The following is a 20,250-nucleotide window of genomic DNA, read 5'->3' as shown; positions in this document are numbered from 1 at the left end:
GGAGGGGCAGTCCCCAGTGCCCTGCTGCATGGCTGCTCTGAGGAGACAGCAGTGGAGAACCCTCTGACAGCTGGCTGGGCAGAAAAAGGCAAGGAAGGCCCAGCCCTATCTCCTAGGTCATGGAAAGCCCAGCAGGTATTCTTTTTTGGCATTATTTAATGAAGAGCAACATTACAAAATGGTGCAAAATGGGCAACAGGCCCCTACTTAAAAGAATGAAAACTGCCCAAAAACTGGTTGCCATGCTTTTGTGCTTTCTACTATATACTCAAACAGCATCATGCCCTACTCCAGTATAGAACAGATGCTAATAAACCCCTTCAGTCCTGCTAGCTGAAACAGAGAGCACTTGTTGTTTATAAGCACTGTTTATAAGGTTTCTCCCTCTTTCCTGTTAGCTGAGCTCAAAAGGAAAAGGTGAGTGAAAAACTGGGTAGGAACACAGGCTGCCCTCACCTTCACAGGAGTCTTTGTGTCATTGAAAATTTCGTTGAGCAATGTGCCATTAGGTGCATGTGGAGAGAGGGGTGTGCCAGGAGAGCCTGCAGGGTGGGGGAAAGAAAGAAAAGTCAGGAAAGAACAGTTTGCACATCAAAAGTTTTTCCCTTTGTGTGTTGGCCAGGGATCAGCTCACTGGAGCAGCTTTCCCTCAGGAGGTTGTGCTTGAGCACAAGCCTGTGCTGGTGGAAGGTGACCATGACTTAGGGTGTGGGTAAATCTGCTGCATTTTATGCAATATACAACCTTTCCTCCAGGTCAAATATTAGTGGTGTGGCATGTGTGTGACTGAAGGCAAAAATGGCACTGACTATGCATCAATGAAATTGTGTGTTAATAATATTTGGTCATTTCCTGTTATGCCACGTCATATATCACCAAGTGTCTAGGCTTAATTTTGCCAGTTGAGATTGTTGTCCCTATGACAGCCACTTTTCTTTAGGGCTCAATTTAAATTAACAAGAGACATTGACAGAGTTTTCCACCCAGAGGCCAAATTACCATGCTGGAAGTCCTTCCCAATAAGATTCTGTTATATTTCTTAAGAATATATGTTCAAGATGGTTTCTCCTTGAACCAAAATGAACACATTTACAGATTTTTATCACTGCATGAATTGCTAACATTATTTTAAAGAATTGAAGTACACAACAGTCCTAATTGTAATAATCTGATCAATTTATTGTCTTGGCATCACTCTGACTTTCTTGCTTGTTAGTCTTTATTTGCCTTCCTTGCTTATTTTGGTTAACAAAATGCAGCAGTTGACATTCTAAATGGTATTTTTTAGCTGAAGAAAAATTAATGCTATATTATATTTTGAAACTAGGTAAACACATACATTTGAAGACAAACTTTGAATGCAACATCTGAGCAGATAAGCAGAGCAAATAAAGAGATAAAAAAAATTATTCTCAGAGATTATTTTGCTTAAACATTTTCTCTCCACTGAACTTGTCATGCTTCTACAACATTTGTTAAATTATAGCCTTTTAAGACCTAAGAATCATTTGCCTTAGCAATTTTATTTAACAGGCAGACACAGAACAAACAGATTTGATTTTACCTGTAGAAATGGAGGGAATGTCTTCCACCTTTTTGCCTCCTGTTTTCTCTGCTGATATTTCATCTTTCCTATCAATCCAATAGAAATGAGTGATTTAATTATCTTTATATTGTACTGGCAATGACAGAAGTGTAAAAAACCAAAACCACATAGAAATGATCCCTATATTAAGTGTAGTTTAAATGAGAGAAGTTATCTCTAATAGAACATTTTGTGACCTGATTAAACAGGCAGTAGAACAGAATAAGGACTCTCGATCCTGTCATGAATCTGCTCATGAGGTTTTGTGACAGATTTTATCAATGCCACCAGAGGGATGAGATCACAGAGATGAAATCAGTGCACTGGGTCTGGTTTATTTTTTTTACTCTTGGAAGTCCTTGAAGGGTTGATCACTGCCCAAAACGGAAGCAAAGCTTCTTGTACTTCACCTAAATCAGCCTTTGTCTTCTTCAAGGTAGTTCAGTGAGTGCTTTGCAATTCTTCTAATTTTAGAGGCAATGGACATTTCAGGTTCCAGGTGTATTTCATATGGTGTGGTGGGAGAAAATAGTGGGTGGGCTTATTGTTCAGTTGTCAGCCTGCATTATAATACCATAAGGATACTTCCAAATAATTATAGTATCAAATCAGATTCCTGAATCCAGATTATTTTGAGATGTAGGAATGTTAGTGTTTGCTTCTGGATGTAATATTCATAGGTCAATGTCTACCATGGTCCCAAAGGAGGACAGCTAAAAAATCAAGTAAGAATATGGTGGGTATGATGTATCAGAGGATTTGGTTTGGTTTTGTTGGTAATTATTTTCTGTTTTGAGTTTTACAGTCACGTGGTGATGAATACATTTCTAATAGCTTGCTTGAAAAAGAGCAATAGTATCTAAGTACCTTTAAAAATAAATAGATGTATTAAATATTCTTTTACTTAGAATAGAAATTATTCTATATCCTTAAAACCAAATTGTTATTAATTTGTAGCTTTTGGGAAAAATTAGGTTCTTAGACTAGAATCTTCTAAGGGATTTTTTGAGATTTTTCTCTCCTGAAATTAGGGAGTAAAGTATAATTCCTCAAAATTTCTACAGTGCATGCAGATGGAGTATTTGTGAAAACTGGTATGAATGAAAGAAATAAGGGCACTGCAAATGTGTGGTATGGTGTTAACTGGGACAGCATAAAGCTTCTAGCATAGACAGAAAAGGTGTCCTGAGCTACAGGAACAACACAGATGTTTCATAACATAAATAAAGAACGTGAATGAATGACAACTGATTTACCACCTCCTTTGGCTATCTTGTGTGGTGAGAACTAAAGTATTATTTGTAATGTTTTCACAATGTTAACTAGTTATATGTTGTATCTGTATTTGGAGACTGATTTTTCTACATGAAATCCACAGAAGATGCAAAATATTTTCTAGGCCACAAAGTAGTAAAGATGAAGTCAAACCATGCATAATCACTGCTGTCTGTATTTCCAGCTAAAATACAAGAAATTTCATGGAATTAAATTCACCTTCAATATTACATCTAGGGAAAACGGTACTATTCACAGAGAACCTAAGATCTCTGAGATCAGTCACTTCACTTAATGCCTTGCTGCTGCTGCTTGCACTAGGATGAATGAAAAAGCCTCCCTTTGGACTTCCCGGGGAGTTCAATTAGGCCCTCCATTATTAAAAATATGTCAGATCTCCCATGTCAGAATGAATTAAGATACATAAGACCTCTGTGATCAGGAGACAGTGTAACCTATGAATGGAAAAGATTATTTGCCTGAAAATCTCTTGAAAATCAGAGAAAACTTGAAGGAAAAAACCATCAGTCAGTAGTTGTGGACAATGATTTGTCTGGCTGCACTGTAGTATTTATATACAGAGAACCAGAGTTCAGTATGGTAGCTTTAATCCTGTCATTCTCCAAATTCTGAGCACTGCCAGGAGCATACTTTTTCCAAAGAGTTTACAGAATAAAGTATCACATTAATTAACATTGCCATGATGTATAAAAATGCAGGATAAATCTAAAGTGAAGACACAGAGTTTTCATGTTATTGTTTAAAGTAGCCTCTCAGCTAAACTTTTATTAAGCTGACTTTCCTTTTGAGAATTACAGCAAGTTTTATCACACTCCCAATCAACACCAGCCTAATGCCAAGCCATGTCTCTGTCAGGGTTTCATGCTCACATTAGTCTGAGAAAAGATTCAGTCTTGAAATGAACAGGTAACCCAGACATTTGGCCGAATCCATTGTTTGTGATTCAATTACTGTGTTCTATGATATATCCAGTACACACATCTCTCACAGCACACACCAAATATGCCACAGTGCTACCTGAATATCTGCTCACATCCACAAGCATCTATACATATCTTTACAAAGAAGGCAGTAACATCAAGTGGCAAGGTTCTACTTGTGCTACTTACCTTTCCTGGAAGGTTCTATGTTTTACTCGCTGCAAAAAGATTAAGAAAAACAGCATTTTACTAGTGGGTGTATCCAACAATTGAGCCTGTTAGCTCTTTTGTTTACTATACTTTTATGTTTTCCTTCTAAGACATGCCCCCTCATTTTCCTGAGCAATACTTTGCCCTTAAATAAGCAGGTGGGGAGGGACTTGAAAGTCTCTCCCAGCTTCTAAACAAATATCAGTAATCCTTACCCGTTGAATTATTTCCAGGTGCTCTTGGGAATTGCTGAAGTTTTTACCAATGTCAAATATGCAAAAGGTTTCTCTCTGGCAGGCAGTAACCCAGTTCTGATATTCAGAAGTATCAGGAATCCGATCCAGAAAAATACGAAAGGCTTCCCACACAGCTTCCTGGCAGACTGAGTAAGAAGAAAGGGGCTGGGGATAGATGCTTTGTACCAAATAGCAAACTTGAAAGCCTTTTGACAGTGATTTGGCATTTACAAATTCATCACACATGATGAAGGAACACACTTCAAAATGTTGTTTAAAAATTCTTTCAGAGAAGGGTATTTTCAAACTTATTAGGAAAACCATTTTAACCAAAACTTGCTGGTAATTTAAAAGCTGTTGCCTTTAGCACTTTACTTTGCAAAGCTCATTACTGTGAGATGGGACATTTATTTTCAGTACTTGATACCTACTTTGGCTTAGAGTGAGTTCATTATCTGCATTATCTAAAATATGGGTGTCTCTGAAATAAGTGCAGTAAGTATACTCTAAACTTGCTGTAGGGATGTACTCACCTAGCTGTGTTAGGGCCCCTCAAAAATACCTCAGGAACGACCTGCCCTCCCAGTAGAGCAGCTGCATGTGGAGCAGATGTGGTCAGGTTATTAAAAAGGAACAGGCTATCTTTTGAAAAGATTTATTTATTATGAGCTAGCAATTAAAGCTACTTTCTATCTCCTTTTTCTTGCAACTCTCTGGTATTTGTTTTTCTGAGTAGTTACTGCTGCGTAAAGAAATACCATCTGATGATAAGTAATCCAGTTACCAGCTAAATGTGACACATGACCAGTTGAGGAGGCATTGTAGTGTGTTCTCCCAGTTTGCCCCACGTAAGGGACTGTCCTCATGGTGACCTAAGCTATGTTGTGTTACTTCAGAGTTGGTGTAAGGTCACAGGAGGCTGAAGTGTCCAACAGCAACTGTCTGAGCTCCTACACCTGAGCTCTTTTGTGTTGTGTGCTCATCCCTGGAAGCAGGGAATAGATATATGTGTAAAAAAGAATAAAATTGTCTACATTTTCTTAGCAGAAAAAGTCTCTAGATGACTGATATGATCCACAGTGCTTTTTCAGTTACAAATGTGTCATGGGACTTGAAGGTGGGGAGGTCATCTCCTAGGCTTTAGACACAGAAAAGAACCTGAAAATGTATATCCAAAACAAAATGAAGGTAAGATTGTCCCACAGATGGGTACAGGCTCTCAGGCTCCAGCATGGCTACCAGATTGCCTTTACATGAAGGATTGTACTGTGGTTACAGATTCAAGGATGATTCTTGTATCACCACATTTTCAAGTGTACCTCTTTTTTGTTTACATTTATCAGTTTTGTCAGATAAATTATCATGCTCAACTGGGAGGGCAGAAGTCTTTACCAAAAGTTCTGGTCTTTCCTTGAAGGAAAATTTTTTTGATGTTTTGATGAAAGACATTGTAATGGAAAATATACAATTGTTCAAGGGAGCAGAAACACCTCTTTATGAATGAGTGTACAAATTATTCAGCTGCAGAGTGTGTTTTGTTGCTTGCTTTTTGGGAAGTACTCCAGTTTCAGTTGAAGAACTGGATGATACCTGCTTAGAAAATTTTATGAGTGTAGGACACTGCCGGGGAAAAGGAGTATTTAAGTTTAAACCTTCTTGCACTGCAAGACTTATAGAGTCCAATATCCCAGCTGATGTGCTGCTCTCCAAAAAGCTGGTAGTACTGTCATAATCAGTTTTTTAAATGAAAGGGTCATAGTTACAGTTTTTTGAGTTCAGGTTAATGATACCTGCCTGTTTCAGGATAGCTTGTTTTCAGCCCAGTTTCAGGAAGTTTCAGGGACTTTGAGGATTAATTTCTATTTAAGAAATGCTTTTTGGATCAGCCTCTGTGACACATTTCAGATTTCTGTCTAATGTCCATTGGATGCTACAATGGATATCAAATAGTTTTATATCTATAGGAATAGCTACATACATCAGTGTAGTTATCCCATGCTGCCTATAGCAAGTGGCTGCTAGAGTAAAATTTTTGCAGCTCCACATCCAGGTCTCATTTCAATGGGAACTAGTTGGTTCCCCAAAAGAGAGCTGAGGAGCAGCCAGGTTACACAGATTAATGTGAATGGATGGTGTCTGATAAAGAGGAAAAAATAGATAAGGAAAGGTGATTTAGGGAGTAGATATTGCCTTAGATACTTGTATCCCAGAAATGCTGAATAGGTTTTAAAATTAGCTTTGGACCCTCCAGCTGCTGTGGAAATACACAAATATTTTCAAATACAAAATAGAACAGCTACGGGATAAAAGACTGGGAGGGGTAGATGAAGGAAGAGAGAAAACTGGATCAAAAATTGGAATGGTAACTCGATAGGCTTTCTGTAGGCAAGGGAAGTAAAAAAAAGAGCTGGGAAGTGATTGACCTGGTTGAGAAAGTCTTATTTTTAAAATGTCTCAAATATTTCTTCTTTCCTAAGATTTTTTCATTACTTGCTAGCAATTATCTCAGTGTTTATTGTATACCAACACTGCCATAGACTTAGTACAACTACAGATACACCAACACGATTGTGCAATGACCATTTAATAATTCCAGTACTTGTCTTAAACTGGTGCTAGTGATTTTGCATAGCAATGATGGTACCTGCTCTTTTGAGAAAGGTGGTAGTTCTTTCAACACTAATGCAAGTACAATTTGTTCTTCATGTTCAGCCATGCTAGAACACTGTGCAGTTACTCTGAGTTCATTAGTCCATTGATGGCATTGTTTTATTTTCTTCTGGTAACTGTCTATCTTGAACCCTGCTGATGCACATGTAACATTTGATTATCTATGTAAAAATAAAGCATAAAGTCAATAGCACATACACTGCCTAAAGGTGAAGAACAAGATAGATTCTGGAAAATTACTGTGTTTCTTCAATTAAAGGAAAGACTTTGAAGGACGAAGTACATACTACAGTAATCATCTTACCTCTTAATCTGTAGTAAGCTTGGTGACTGGCTAAAATCTGCTTCACTGATTCTTGTGGGCAAACTTTCACACCAGTTGAGAAAAAGGATGACCTCTTTGTTCGATGTTTTGCCATGTCAAATATCCGCCTTATGGTTGATATCCTGGACCGCTTTGTTGTTCTTTCTGTTTTGTCTGACCCTGAGGTGACTGCAAGATGTTTGGCTTCAGCACGGTTTATTTTATCAGGAATTTCTGTAAAAAAAAATAAAAACCAAGAAAGTACATAAACATACTTTGCCTAGGCAGTAGGTATTCAATGCAAGTTCATGTCTTGAAAATGGACATGAACTTGAGAATTCTTTTTGTTATATTATAGTGGAGTCAATGCACTGATTGAATGATTGTGCTGAGGAGAAGCAGCCTCTGACCACTCGGGGGAACTGCGGCTCAAGTGACTTAGTAACTCGTTTCCTTGTATTTCAACACGTGACCCCAGGACACACAGGGTAAAAGTTTCAGAAGCTTTAAATCCTGTTTTTAAAAGTGACTTTGGATTAGATCCACAAAAGACACTTAAGTGCTTGAACTTTGTGCTACAGCATCTCATTTGTGAGCATATCGCCCTGTAGGGAAATTTACAGTACAGTGATAAGTAATGTCTACACTAGCAGATAAGTAAAATGAGAAATTGTTGTACCTCAAGTCTTTAAAATCTTATCTTTCCTTTGGGCTTCAAGGAACATCTCCCTTCAAATCAGGTTCATAACCTTGAAGCTACCCCAAGAACTAGACCCTGAAACTTTCAGAAGTTGAATAGGAGTTTTATTGCCTTTGGGAAAAGAAAGACCTGTTTCCAGTCTCTCTTTTAGTCCACAGTGCACTCCTCTATCCTTCCCTCACATAAACTGAAGTATTAACCACAACAGACTTTGATTGTTTCTTTGCAACTGGATGATAAATGTTGTGAATTCTCTGGCATCATATTTCAATAAAACTTTAAATGTTCCTGGCAAAGTAGAACAGTTACAGTAGCAAAAAAGTGAAATCAGTGACTAGGAATTGAAGACCTAGGATTCAGTTTTACTTATGAAGCTATTCAGTTATGAAAAATGGAAAAGCTTCCAGGCTGTCAAGATAACCTTAAGCATAGGAACCCCCATCACAAAAATTCAGGACTCATTTGATTCCACTTCCTAAGTATTTGTGTTGCAGTATTACATGCAAAATTAATAGCAGCTAAATTTTATGTGAAAAAGTTAATGATAAAAATAGTGTATAAATGACATATTTAAATGAGCTGAAATACAGCTTTTTTTGCAGGATCATATGACAGGAGCAATGAGTATCTTTTAGGTTATCTTCCAAAATTTTGTATACATTTTAATAAAGATGTTAAATTTGGAAACACCCTTTTTTTTGCTGTAATTTGACACAGTGGTTGCAGATGAAAAATAAAGAAAAATATTAGCAGAATAGAAGACAATTTGAAAGAATTAGAAAGCTTTAAGCAAGGTATGTGTGTTCCTGAATCCTAATGAATCAAGTGAAAGAATTATTCTGAAAAATTGTTTTAAAGCTTCTAATGGAAGAATAAGGGGAAATAATAGGGTTAAAAAGGAGTAAGTTCAGTAGGAGTAGCACTATCAAGAAAAATAAGAGCAAAAATTATCAATTTGCTGGAGAAAGAAGAAGTGCCATGCTGCACATAACAAACACTAATTATCCTATTCTTAGGCAAATCAAGAGAAAATAAGGAAGGTTAAAAACACATTATTTTGACACTTTGGAGTAGTGTTAAACGTTTAAAGAAAATTGGGCAGATAAATGGTGAGAGAAAAATAATTGAAAAACATACTTTTATAAAAAGAACAGTATATGAAATGAAGAATGGGGAACATTCTACGATGTGTGTCAGTAGACATATATATTTATATCTATATATGTCTCAATTCTTATTTAATTCCAAAGGAACATCCATTGTTCACTGTGTAGAAATCATTGTAGTAACATCTATATTTTGAGACAGGTGCTACTCTGATATGGAAAAAATGTCAACTGCTTGGTTGTGATGAATATTGCCTGAAAGAAAGGAAGTTATAAAACAAAGGCAATAGGTCATTGTTACTACTTTTTAATGCATGCCAGGGACAGTGACCTGCAGACCTAGAACTGCCTAATTGTTGCAAGGTAATTTAAAGTGATGATGTAGTCATATAATGTTGGACATGAAATGAAATGGAAGTAATTTTCCCACATTAATGTCAGGTCACGAACCATTAAACTGCATAAAAGGAATTTCCCGTGTGGAAACATGTTGCGTTCAACAGAATCCCCAAGTGGCCAAACACTGAGTCAACTGAGACACAGAGTTATTTGAAAGTTATATTCAAATAACTGAACTTTTCTAGAAGAGAAAATCTAAATCCACATGGAAAGTAGGCAGTTGTAAGTCCATTACCTTTCACAAGGTTTATTAACTGAGATGGACCAGCTGCCCAGGCAGCCTGACCAACTGGGGCAGGGGATTTTGTCACTAAGCTCTTTGAATGGAGCAGAGGCCTTTCTTGAAGGATTTGCTTCTTCTCCAGGATTTATTTCTAAGTCTTTAACTTGAATCACGAATTATACTATTCATAAAACTGGCAAAGGAGATTCTTCTCAAATGATTGTTGTAATGATTTCAAAGTCTCTGTGTTAGGGTCCCTATTTGGGCTTTTCATTCTGTGAAGTGACCAGTTGTTTTCTGCTTTCAGTTTGCACTGTTCTGCCACCCTATTTAGGGTGGTTATAAATTTTTAAAATTATTTTTCTTTTCATTCTTTCCCTTCAATTTTTTTTCTTTCTTTTTTTTTTTTTTTTTCTTTTTTTCTTTTTTTTGGGGTGGGGATCTGTTTTAAAAGTATATCTATTGCAATAAGTTTAATTTACTTTATATCTTGTGGTTAGTAAATTTCTCTTACTAGAATGACTTCTATTGTTATAATTCTTTGAAATCTCTTTTTTATTAAAACAAAATTTGAATTGGAGAAAGCATCAGCCTTTCTCTCCACATGATTGTCCAGTATGAATTTCCTAATATTTACTGATTGTGAATGGATAAAAACTTGCCTTCTGGCATAAACATTTTCTCATAATTCTTCAGATCTGTGTTTTCCATTGTGATTGAGATAATTCTGAACCGAGAAATTTTTACCTAAGCCTCACAGATGTTTCAGCCATATACTTTGCTAAAATATGCCTCTATCTATACCTTTTTAGATACTTTGACTTCAGTTCCTGGGTTGAAAAAAAAAAATCAAAAATATATACACTAATATGAAATTGAATCCATAGATATTAGTTGATCCCTTTTCTTTTTTACTATGCAACATAGTAATTGAATACACTGGAGTGATGCAAATTTTACAGGTACATCATTTGATCATGTAAATAATCCAAAAACCACTAGGTTGGTTAACTTTTCTTAAAACAAATAACATCTGTAATTTTTTTCTAATTTTTTTATACAAGCACATGCAATTAAAATATTCAGTGTTTACCACAAATATACACTGCCCAGTTTGACTTTTTATTATTTAGCCCTGTTGTTTCACAGAAATGACTGTCTCCATTTTATTTTTAAAAGGTATGTTTAAGTTTTTTAGTTTTCTTTGATAGTTCTAGGGCAGAAGGACAATAACTTCAGAAGTCTGATAATGCTTTACTCTATTCAGCTAATCTCCAAGATGCCTTTAACAAAGTCTAACTTTAATTTATTCTCACACGAAAGAATCTACACCATGTCCAAATTTTCCAGGTGACATACTTGCAGAAAAATACTGAGGTAGTTTTACCAAGGTTATCTACAGAATCACTGTCAGCTGTTATTAAATTCTGGAGTTCCTGACATCTAGTCCTGAACTTTGACAAATATAACAAAATTTGTTCAAAACACCATAAACAATTTTCCAAATATGATACAGCAATCGAATTCATATGGGATCTAATCAAAGTGCTTTGATAACCATATCAATGTCTCAAGTGCATAGCGCTGCTCTTCAGGTTTTGGTTTCAGGCAGATAAATGGTATTTGTTTCACATATTAAAAAAATGAAATTCTTGAAATTAGGCCAGGCCTCTCTGTGTTTCTTGAGACCTGCATTATCAAATTTATACCCTAACTAAAACAACAAGTCAGGAGGAGCAGATTTGAGATGTTCCTGTTTTTCTTAATAGTCTGCATGTCAAAAAAGGAAAAGTGCATTACTATTGAAATGGATTCTAGAGAAAAAGAGTTTAAAGTTATTCAGATAATTGGTCAGCTTTGTTTTTTTTTTTTTAATTTGCTTTTATAAACATAGGAGCAAGAGGGTCTTATTCATACCTTTTTGTGTAAATGGAGTGGATGTTTCTCTACATAGCTTTATTAATTTCTCTCTGTTAATAGTACTAGGTTTGGAAGACCTCGAATTTTGGAGTTGGTAGTTGGAGTTGGAGTTGAAAATTTGCATTTTTCAGCAATGTAGCTGATTTCTGGGTAGGAACATGTATATACAGCATTATTTTGCAGGTAAACATTTATTTTAATTTTACCTGAGAAAATTTAGATGCCATTGAATACAAAGAGAAGAATTAAAAATATGGTAGCTAAAGATTTGCCAGCAAATTAAGTCTGAATAATTCATCATTAAAATCATCAAAAGGTTTGAAATGTGCAAAAAAGCAGATTAATCTGAAAAAATCAGTGTATCTTAGGATAGAGAGGAATGCTTGATTAATAAATAAGACATATTGCCTGCACAATAAAATAATAATTAAAAGACCAGGCTTATGTAAAGGGAAATGTTGAAATACAATGGGGAAAGCTTATCAGGGGGGTTAATTCAGCAAAGATCTGTAAACATGTTGAGGTTAAATTTATAGCAGGGCCAACATTTTGTTGGTAATTGAGCCAGTAACAAAAGCACAGCTGACTAGTCCTGAAAAGTTGATCTTGAGATTTCTTAGTCAGCCGATCAATGTAAGCACCAGATGGAGCATAGAAAGTACAAAGCAGTAATACCTGGACCCTTCACCTAGAGGCACTCTCCTCATGGCAACAGTGAGGATCCCACATTTAATGGCACTTGCCAGTGACAGACAGGGTGCCTATGACATGTCCTCTCCTCATATTCCTTTTAAAATCTTTTTTTTCCATGGCTTGTTTCCTCAGGTCTGTTGCATAGGAAGAGTCTAAGTGGATTTGAAGGGGCTTAGATGAGCAGGGACAGATTAAAATATGGCAAGGCTTTATCAACAAATGCTGCCTGCATCCTTTGTGCAGCAATCTCTATCTTCCCATGCAGATGTGAAAGTGGAGGTTTTACTCTTGCTGATGTTCAGGGTTGCTTTGCCAGTGCTTTGTCAGATACTGCTACTTTGACTACGTTTGCTTTGCATTTCCAAGTGTGTTTTCAGAACCATAAAGACTCACAGTTTTGAAAAGTTTAGAGTATGGAATTCCATACTAGAAAAAATAAAAAGATCTTGTCTGAGAGCTCAATGCCCTTAAACCCAAGGTTATATGGCTTGCATGAACTTATCTTCATGTACAATATGTTATTGGTTGTTTTAAATGCACACAGGGAAAGAACTTGGAAAAAAATTCCTGAGGGACTCAGCCATGATGATTGCTGCATCCTGGTGGGGCTTACCTGGTCTGTACCTGGGGTAGCTGAGGCACAGGGGGGAGCTCACTTTGGATGTCACTTCTTCAGGTTTAGTGCACTTTGCCAGTGAACTGCTGAGTAAGACGGCAGTGTCCACTACTCTGGGAAAGTTTTGCTGGAAGATAAGCTGCTGACATTGATTCTTAGTTTCAGTAGAAGAGGAATTGTGGCCGAGAATGCCTCAATTTCCAAAACAGGAAATTGGGCTAATACATATATATTAAAAGTAAATAATTTTAATTTCTTAGAATGAATATGGACAACGATGAGCTTGGTAATTCCTGTTTGGTACATTTGCTTTGTATATTCCATTCCTAAGTGTGAATAAACAGTAGCATTGCCTGTGGAATGAGGCCTGGATCTCTAATTTTGACAATTCTGTATATATGGGGGACGGGTCCAGGCCTCCAGTTTGGAAGTTCCTGTGTCTAGCTGGCTAAAATTCACTTGTGAACTTCCTGTACAAGAACCACAAAGATGATGCCTACACACTCAGCACTATAGAACCCTTCCTGTACCTACTAATATCTCGTATTGTGCAAGATTCAGCATCACCTTTACATTTCAGGAAGGTGCCAGGCCCTGCTTGTGCAGTGGAGACTTTATACAAAAGACAAAATATGCCTGATCCCTGTATCTCTTGCTTGGGTTCAGCATGCCAAAACACCAACTTCACATATTCAGAAGTTGCACTCAAACTGTCTGTGACGCAGGAGAGGCGTTCCAGGCTTCTGCTTAAAAAGTAAGTTCTATAATTTTCAATCTTTTAAAGGCTATGCTAATTTTTAAAATTGGATCTATACCAAGGGGTTTGCTTCTCAAGAATCCAGGAAAATGGTGGGTTTTCATAAATCCTGCTTCTTGTCAGAAACACAAGATAATGCTTCTTTAAATATCTATGAAAGGTGAAGAATCTGGTACTGTTGATATAGTGCCCTAATAAGGTAAGTCTCCTATGAGTCTTTGTGATACATTCCTATTGTAAACCTAATGTTAAAAATACTAAATGTTTGGTTATAATGAAACAATCTACACCTCAGAACATGTATGGAAATAAATCTGAAGAAGAATGTGATAAATTATTCTGAAATATATGATATAAACAATGCCATTGGTAAATGTGAAAATTTTAATAAAAACTCCAAATTTTTTTGTTTTAATAGTTTTATGTTCAAAACTAGGACATAGCATTAGGTAATGGTTCTTTTTTAGAACCCTTCAAATTAACCTGGATTTATATTTTGGTACTAAAGATCATGGCTGTCATCAGCCAATGTGCTCTTGGATTTCAGTAAGAGTGGAGAATTTCATTTCTGCAAGTCAGTAACACTGGGAAGCTAAAATAGATATCAGAATTCCTCAGCTGTTCCCCTTCTCCTCTGCTCATACATATCTGTGTGGTTCTCTATGCCAAGTGGAGAAATACAGTTGAAAACCAACTTCAGGAAGAAACAAAGAATTTGGAACAATTTTTATGAAATTTATGCATGGGCCTTATAACAGACAAACAGTTTTCTCTCTCTCTCTCTAGAGCAGATAATTCAGTAACTTCTTTGAATTATACTAATTATACAATTCATGGGAAAATAATTGTAGCAAATTATCTACCTATTATAGATGAGAATAGAAAGCATAACGTGCAACTGGTAAGATTTTCCTGCTTTTTTTTCCTGATTATAGTTGTCATATACTAATGATGAAGCCACATTCACAATAAATGCTGTCTGTACATACCACAAATATTGAACATGCTGGGATCTTTGAGTCAACATATGATTTTGACACATTTTCTTGCAACCTGACAAAAACATAGTAAGAAACTCATGTATTCATAGATGTAATATGTCTCATTAAAGGCAGAAATTTTTACATTCTCTATCAGATAGAAAGGTGAAAATTTTTATTCATCAGCTGTACTCACTTCTGCTGCTGGAATTTGTAAAAAATATCAAAGCCCATCTATGCTTTCATTGCCAGGTTGTGACTCTTGCAACAGTCTGCTTAAAGTCCAGAACCTGGACTAGAAACAGCGTTGAAGAGTGACTGTTTTTAATGCTCATTTATGAAACATGTATCTATTTAGATTTCTTTGGCCATCTCAGAAGCATTTGACCTGAAAGGATGTTCTATTAGTTGATATGGATATGATATCAAAGGATGCAAGAAAATGCTTTAAATGTCTGAGTAGTTCTTGGAGGAATGCATCCAATTGACAGTGATAAAACACTCAGTTGAGCACCTCTGCTCTTAATTTTCTGATTAGTCATTCTCAAGAGGTACAGCCTTCTCTGAGAAAGTCAATGGGACAGCATAAATTTAAGTTCCAGTGATGCTTTGCCATGTATGTCAACATTTCAACAGATTTGATGGTAGGAGTCAAAGAGTTGCAGTGCAGAATGGGTTTATTGAGAGAACTGTATTCACATATGATAACAATTAGGATGTCTGGTGTATGAAAAGGTGCCAGAAGCCCCAGTGTCATGTCTTTACTTCAGCTTGTGTACTTGGAACTGGTCGATTTTCCTCACAGTTTGGGGTCACTCATTCTGCAGTACAATCTACAGTCTCTGGCTAATTGACTCCACCTCATTTTGACAGACATGACTTGCACTTAACCTTACTTACTTAGTATCAAACTGCATAGACCAAATTTGGTTTGGAGGACACCTAATCCAATTATTGATCTAAGTAAGATGACTTATTCATCTAGTTTTGAGGGACAAGGGGAAAGGGAAAAGAACTTGACTAGAAATGTCTTCATTTTGTGCCAGCACCATGAGATCACAAAATTAAAGAGGAGTGCATTGCTGTTTCCTGCCTGAAACTGCTGGGGTCTCTATGATCTGTGATGAGTCATATGTACGAAAAGTATACCTGCAACACAGCCATTAAAACCAGTATTTCAGGTAACAGGAGTACCAAGATTGTCAGTATAAAGTTGGGTAGAGTCTGAGGGAGGTATTGAAACATTTGAGTGGCCAGGAAGAAGGTGATTTTGGCTCTGCACTGAAGCAGAACTTTAGAAGCCAGTAGAACCTCCCCAATGGAAAGACAAGCATGGTGGCCTAAGTACAATTAATTATGTAGCTGTGAGCCTGGGTCCTACTGATTTGCAGAGGCCTCTGTAACCAGAATCAGCCCAGCAACCTCTGCTGCTGTCCTGCTTTATGACTGCAATGGCTCTTACAAGCCAGGACTTCAGTTTGTGTGTCACACCTCAGGCCCTCTTGCTTTTGTGAAATGAGGACAATAGTGTTACTCTGTCAGAGCAGGTGAGGGTGAAACTGATGCTTGTATACAATGATAAGGCATGCTACAATTATGTAAGGGTATATAAACACACCTATGCCGTGGCAGGTGTCAGGGTACTCCCAGATAATTGTTAATCTTATGTTTTTCAGACAGGTTACTGTTCTGAAGTCTTTGTCTAGTAAATAGCAGCTGACAGTGACTAAATGCCAACAGACATGTATAGGAAAACACATAGATATTTCTTTCTTTTTAAGAAGTGTGTTATTCAACATCACACATTCTGAAGGGGAAGAAATTGAAACACAGTTGGGCTTACAAAGTACAAACCTCATGGAGTGTACGAGATAGTGCACCTAATTCCTGGTTAACGTGGAAGAATTACGTGACAGAGAATGATAGAAGACTAATTTTAATCTCAAAGGGACTAGGTTGGACAGAGGTAAAAAAAGAATGAAAACATACTTAAAATATTTCAAAGCATTAAAATGCAATAGAATGCATACAGAATTTTCCTTTGGGGAAGAAAAACTGTATTCTGGAAAGAAAACACCATGTTTGCTATGAGATGGGTGTTGGCCATGTCACTTAGTGCACTGCTTAAACCACAAAGACTCCAAAATTAACTGAGAAATGAACATGGACAATCTTAATTTCTAGTTGGTTAAGACTCCCAGTTATTTTATTGTAGCCTGTAAGTTAATGTCCTGTAGAAGGAGAAAACCTTGGATCATTAATATTGACCATCTTGTCCATGGGTGTTTTCTGAGAAAAATCCCATATATCTTGCTGTTCATTCACATGCAATTCACCAATCCCTATGGCACAGGTGTGACTATTCCTGGAATTAATCTTTAGGATTCAGTGACAATGGTCTAGTATTTATATTAAAGTTTAGCTTTAATATAGATCAAATCCCATATATAGTGCAGTGTTACATTTGCTTGAGAAAGGAAAGAAAAAAGGAAAAGTCTTACTTTTCATAAGTTTAGAAGCCCAACCAGGAAAGCCAACTTTAACATGGTAATTCTTATTTTATGGATGAGAGTAGAAGATAATCCTAGTGCAAAAAGCAGATATATATTGCTTTCTTTCTTTGTTTGAAGCTTTATATTCCTTGATTTTCCTTTTCCTTTGGCACAAATTTGCTTAAACATTTTTTTTTTTCATTTTTTGAGGGCAATTATAGTAATGAAGATCTGAAACATTTATTGAGGAATTAGAACAGCCTAGCGGGAAGGGCTGAGTCAGAATGAATTAAAATGATTTCATAGAGCACACACAAAGCCTTTGTGTCCTAAGGAATGGCTGAGTAAATAACAGATATTTGCTTGCTGAATAAAAAAAGCCACAAAACAGCCTTGAATACACTCTGCCCCCTTACGTTCTCACTATTATGCGCTAAGATGTACCCAGCATCAAGGCATAGTTTTGAGAGTTCAGGGCTCCTCTGCATTTTGGTATTTGGTCTGGCTGTTCAGCAGTTCACCATTCAGATTGTGTGCACAGATTTTTTGCTGTCACAAAGGTTTTATCCCTCTCAATTTCCCTTTCCAGTGCTAGAGACAATTTTTGTCAGGACAGTGGCAAAATTATGGCCAAAGTTAAACACTGTACCCTTATTTTGCTCCTTATGGTTTCCTGTTTGTTTACTGTGGAATTGGAGGTGCTCCTGGAGAGCCTCCAAATGACTGGGAGAAGGACTCTATGTGTCCTTAAATAGGGACAGGGAGGAAGGACCAAAAAACATTACTAAGCAAGCTCCATATTTGTTAACCCACCTTTTGTTAAATGTAAATGTGAGAAAATAAAGAATTTGAATTTTAGTTTTTCATGAGGAAAAAATCAACTGACTAACCCTTTAAATATTTAGAAATTATATTTTTTTTTGTTTAAGATGGGGCTGTTTTATATCTTAGTCTCTTATTTCCTAGTCTGTCACAGTTTACATGTACTGCAAATTTGAATGACCATAAAGGTCTCAAAAGACCTAGGAGCCCTAATGAGTGGTTCATGCAAATATTCAGACTGCTGGAAGAGTCTATATACTTTTAAAAAGTATTTTCTGTAAGTATCTGACCCTAATGCTAAGTCATAAAATAAGAGCTCTGGAAGTATCTCTGGAACTTCTCTGAAAAAGAGGTTTCTTAACACAAGCATTAAGTGTTTTCAGATCTGTGTGCAAATAGTTTAAAAATATTATGTATGGCATGACGAAATGTAAAAAAAAAAAATACATTTATGCATACCACATGTACTTTATTGAACTGGTGGCAAGGAATATTTCTACTTATTTAGTATTCCTCTCTGTCAAGATAGTCCCCCATTATTTTCCAGTCTTTTATGGAGAGTGTTTTGTAATATAGAAACACAATTTGCAATTGGTGAAACTATGTGACGCCACTTTTCCCACTATTGCTTTCTGAGTTGTAGTTATAAATAGGGGCTGCAAAGATGCCATCAGGCATGCGTGAATTGCCTGGAATTCATTCTATCTCTTTCCATCACAGAATATGCAACTTAAATGCAAAAACAACACATCTTGATAAAACTTGTTTTCTTGTCAGATGTGAAATATCATCATTCTCTCATTTTTTGCCACATTTCCAAAATAGCATTAGTGATTGAATGAAACTATTTGCATAGAATCTAAAAGTAAAATTAAAGAGCAACAAAACATAATTCCAGTGCTAACTATATATTTTCCCAAGGATTTTTTTCAGTACTTTGTCCACTAGAGAAGATTTACATGATTTAACTGAGGTACAAGAACTGTGGTTTGTATTTCTGTGTTTCTTTAAGAAAAGCAGGAGCTTCTTAAAAAAACCCAAATGTGTAAATAAAACTTTCCAGATAGTATTGACAGCAGGCTATATTTCATACTTTCTCCCTAACAAATATTTAGATAACATTGAGGAGACTTGTCTTTTATAATTTTACATTCTTTGCATTTAATTAACAGGCCTGACATAAAAATAGAAGGTCATTGACTTGAGCACACATAGCAGTTGTAATGTTAGCTTTTAATTCAATTATGCAAATATCAAACCATAGATGGAAAATTTAATGAGAAACCTCCTCCAAAATTAAATGCATTCCCCAAAGCTCTATATCTTTTGAATATGGGACTAACCAGGGAAAATCATGTCACCATATTTCCTTTTTTGTTGTTGAAGTAGCTTTACAAATGTTGTGAATTTCTAAATATTTTAAAATAGAGCAATAGTCAGCTTATGTACTAAGTACAGAGCAGTTCCCTGTATTTCTGTTTTCTTGGAAATAATTTTGTAGCTAGTATTACGTTAATCCTTAGTGGTATTGCCATTTTTGTATATTTGCCACTATGGTGCGTTCTTCCAGAATTTGTCTATCTAGAAGGTTTTGAAGTTTTTTTTAATAATCAGAAGAACTGTCTTCCCTAGTAAATGCAGATATATATATTGCTACTTTCTCTTAATTTCAGTGAGGAAAGACCATCTTTAAGCATGTCAACCCTTAGATGATCTTTCAGCCATTTTTAACTTTACATATATTTGTCTCACAGATAATAGTTTTTTCATAACAGAACATGTTCAGGTAAAATGAAGCTAAATTGCATCTCTTATAGATATTGTAAAACCTGCAAAACACACGTAAGAAATAACGCCAATATTTCCTTTTTCAGCTTTATAGCAGTATCAGTAACCATAGTGTTTCTAGTAGAATTGTCAAAACACCATATTCTAAACTAAAAATTCTGTAATATGGAAGCCCTTGATCTTGCAAGTATTTTATTTCTCAAGATATGCAATGTAAAATTCATCTAAACCTTATATATTAATATATGAACTTACCTCTGCTTCCCTGAACTTGGAGAGCAAGGCAAATGATCAAAAATATTAATCCAGTTTTCAAATGCATACTGTCTATTGATCATTCACAGTTTTCAAGACCAGTCATGCAGGAAAGAAGAATATTTTGGTAAAGTAGAAGAGTTCTGTTTTCTTGAAATCCCCAAATGTCTCTATTTTTCAGGTGTCTCCAGCCTTGGACTGCATTGAGTTGCAACTGGGCAGAATGCAACAGGTGCCAGAGTGCAAGAGCTGGGCGAACCCCTCCAACACCCACACTT

General features: G+C 36.2%; 1 protein-coding gene across 1 annotated transcript in view; it reads right to left on the bottom strand.

Moving 5' to 3' along the window:
- Positions 1 to 20,039, bottom strand: part of IMPG1 (interphotoreceptor matrix proteoglycan 1) — a 51,585-nt gene extending 31,546 nt beyond the window's left edge. The window contains exons 1-6 of the mRNA XM_053974286.1: positions 19,973 to 20,039; positions 7,222 to 7,455; positions 4,227 to 4,393; positions 3,991 to 4,019; positions 1,565 to 1,632; positions 457 to 542 (exon numbers count right to left, since the gene is read on the bottom strand). Coding sequence (XP_053830261.1) covers positions 457 to 542; positions 1,565 to 1,632; positions 3,991 to 4,019; positions 4,227 to 4,393; positions 7,222 to 7,455; positions 19,973 to 20,039 — 651 coding nt within the window. The remainder of the gene's footprint in view (positions 1 to 456; positions 543 to 1,564; positions 1,633 to 3,990; positions 4,020 to 4,226; positions 4,394 to 7,221; positions 7,456 to 19,972) is intronic.
- Positions 20,040 to 20,250: the final 211 nt, after the last annotated feature.

This window comes from Vidua macroura, chromosome 3 (genome assembly GCF_024509145.1).
Source record: "Vidua macroura isolate BioBank_ID:100142 chromosome 3, ASM2450914v1, whole genome shotgun sequence".
Lineage (NCBI taxonomy): Eukaryota > Metazoa > Chordata > Aves > Passeriformes > Viduidae > Vidua > Vidua macroura.
Note: the sequence above shows the minus strand (reverse complement) of the source record. Positions and strands in the feature narration are given on the sequence as shown.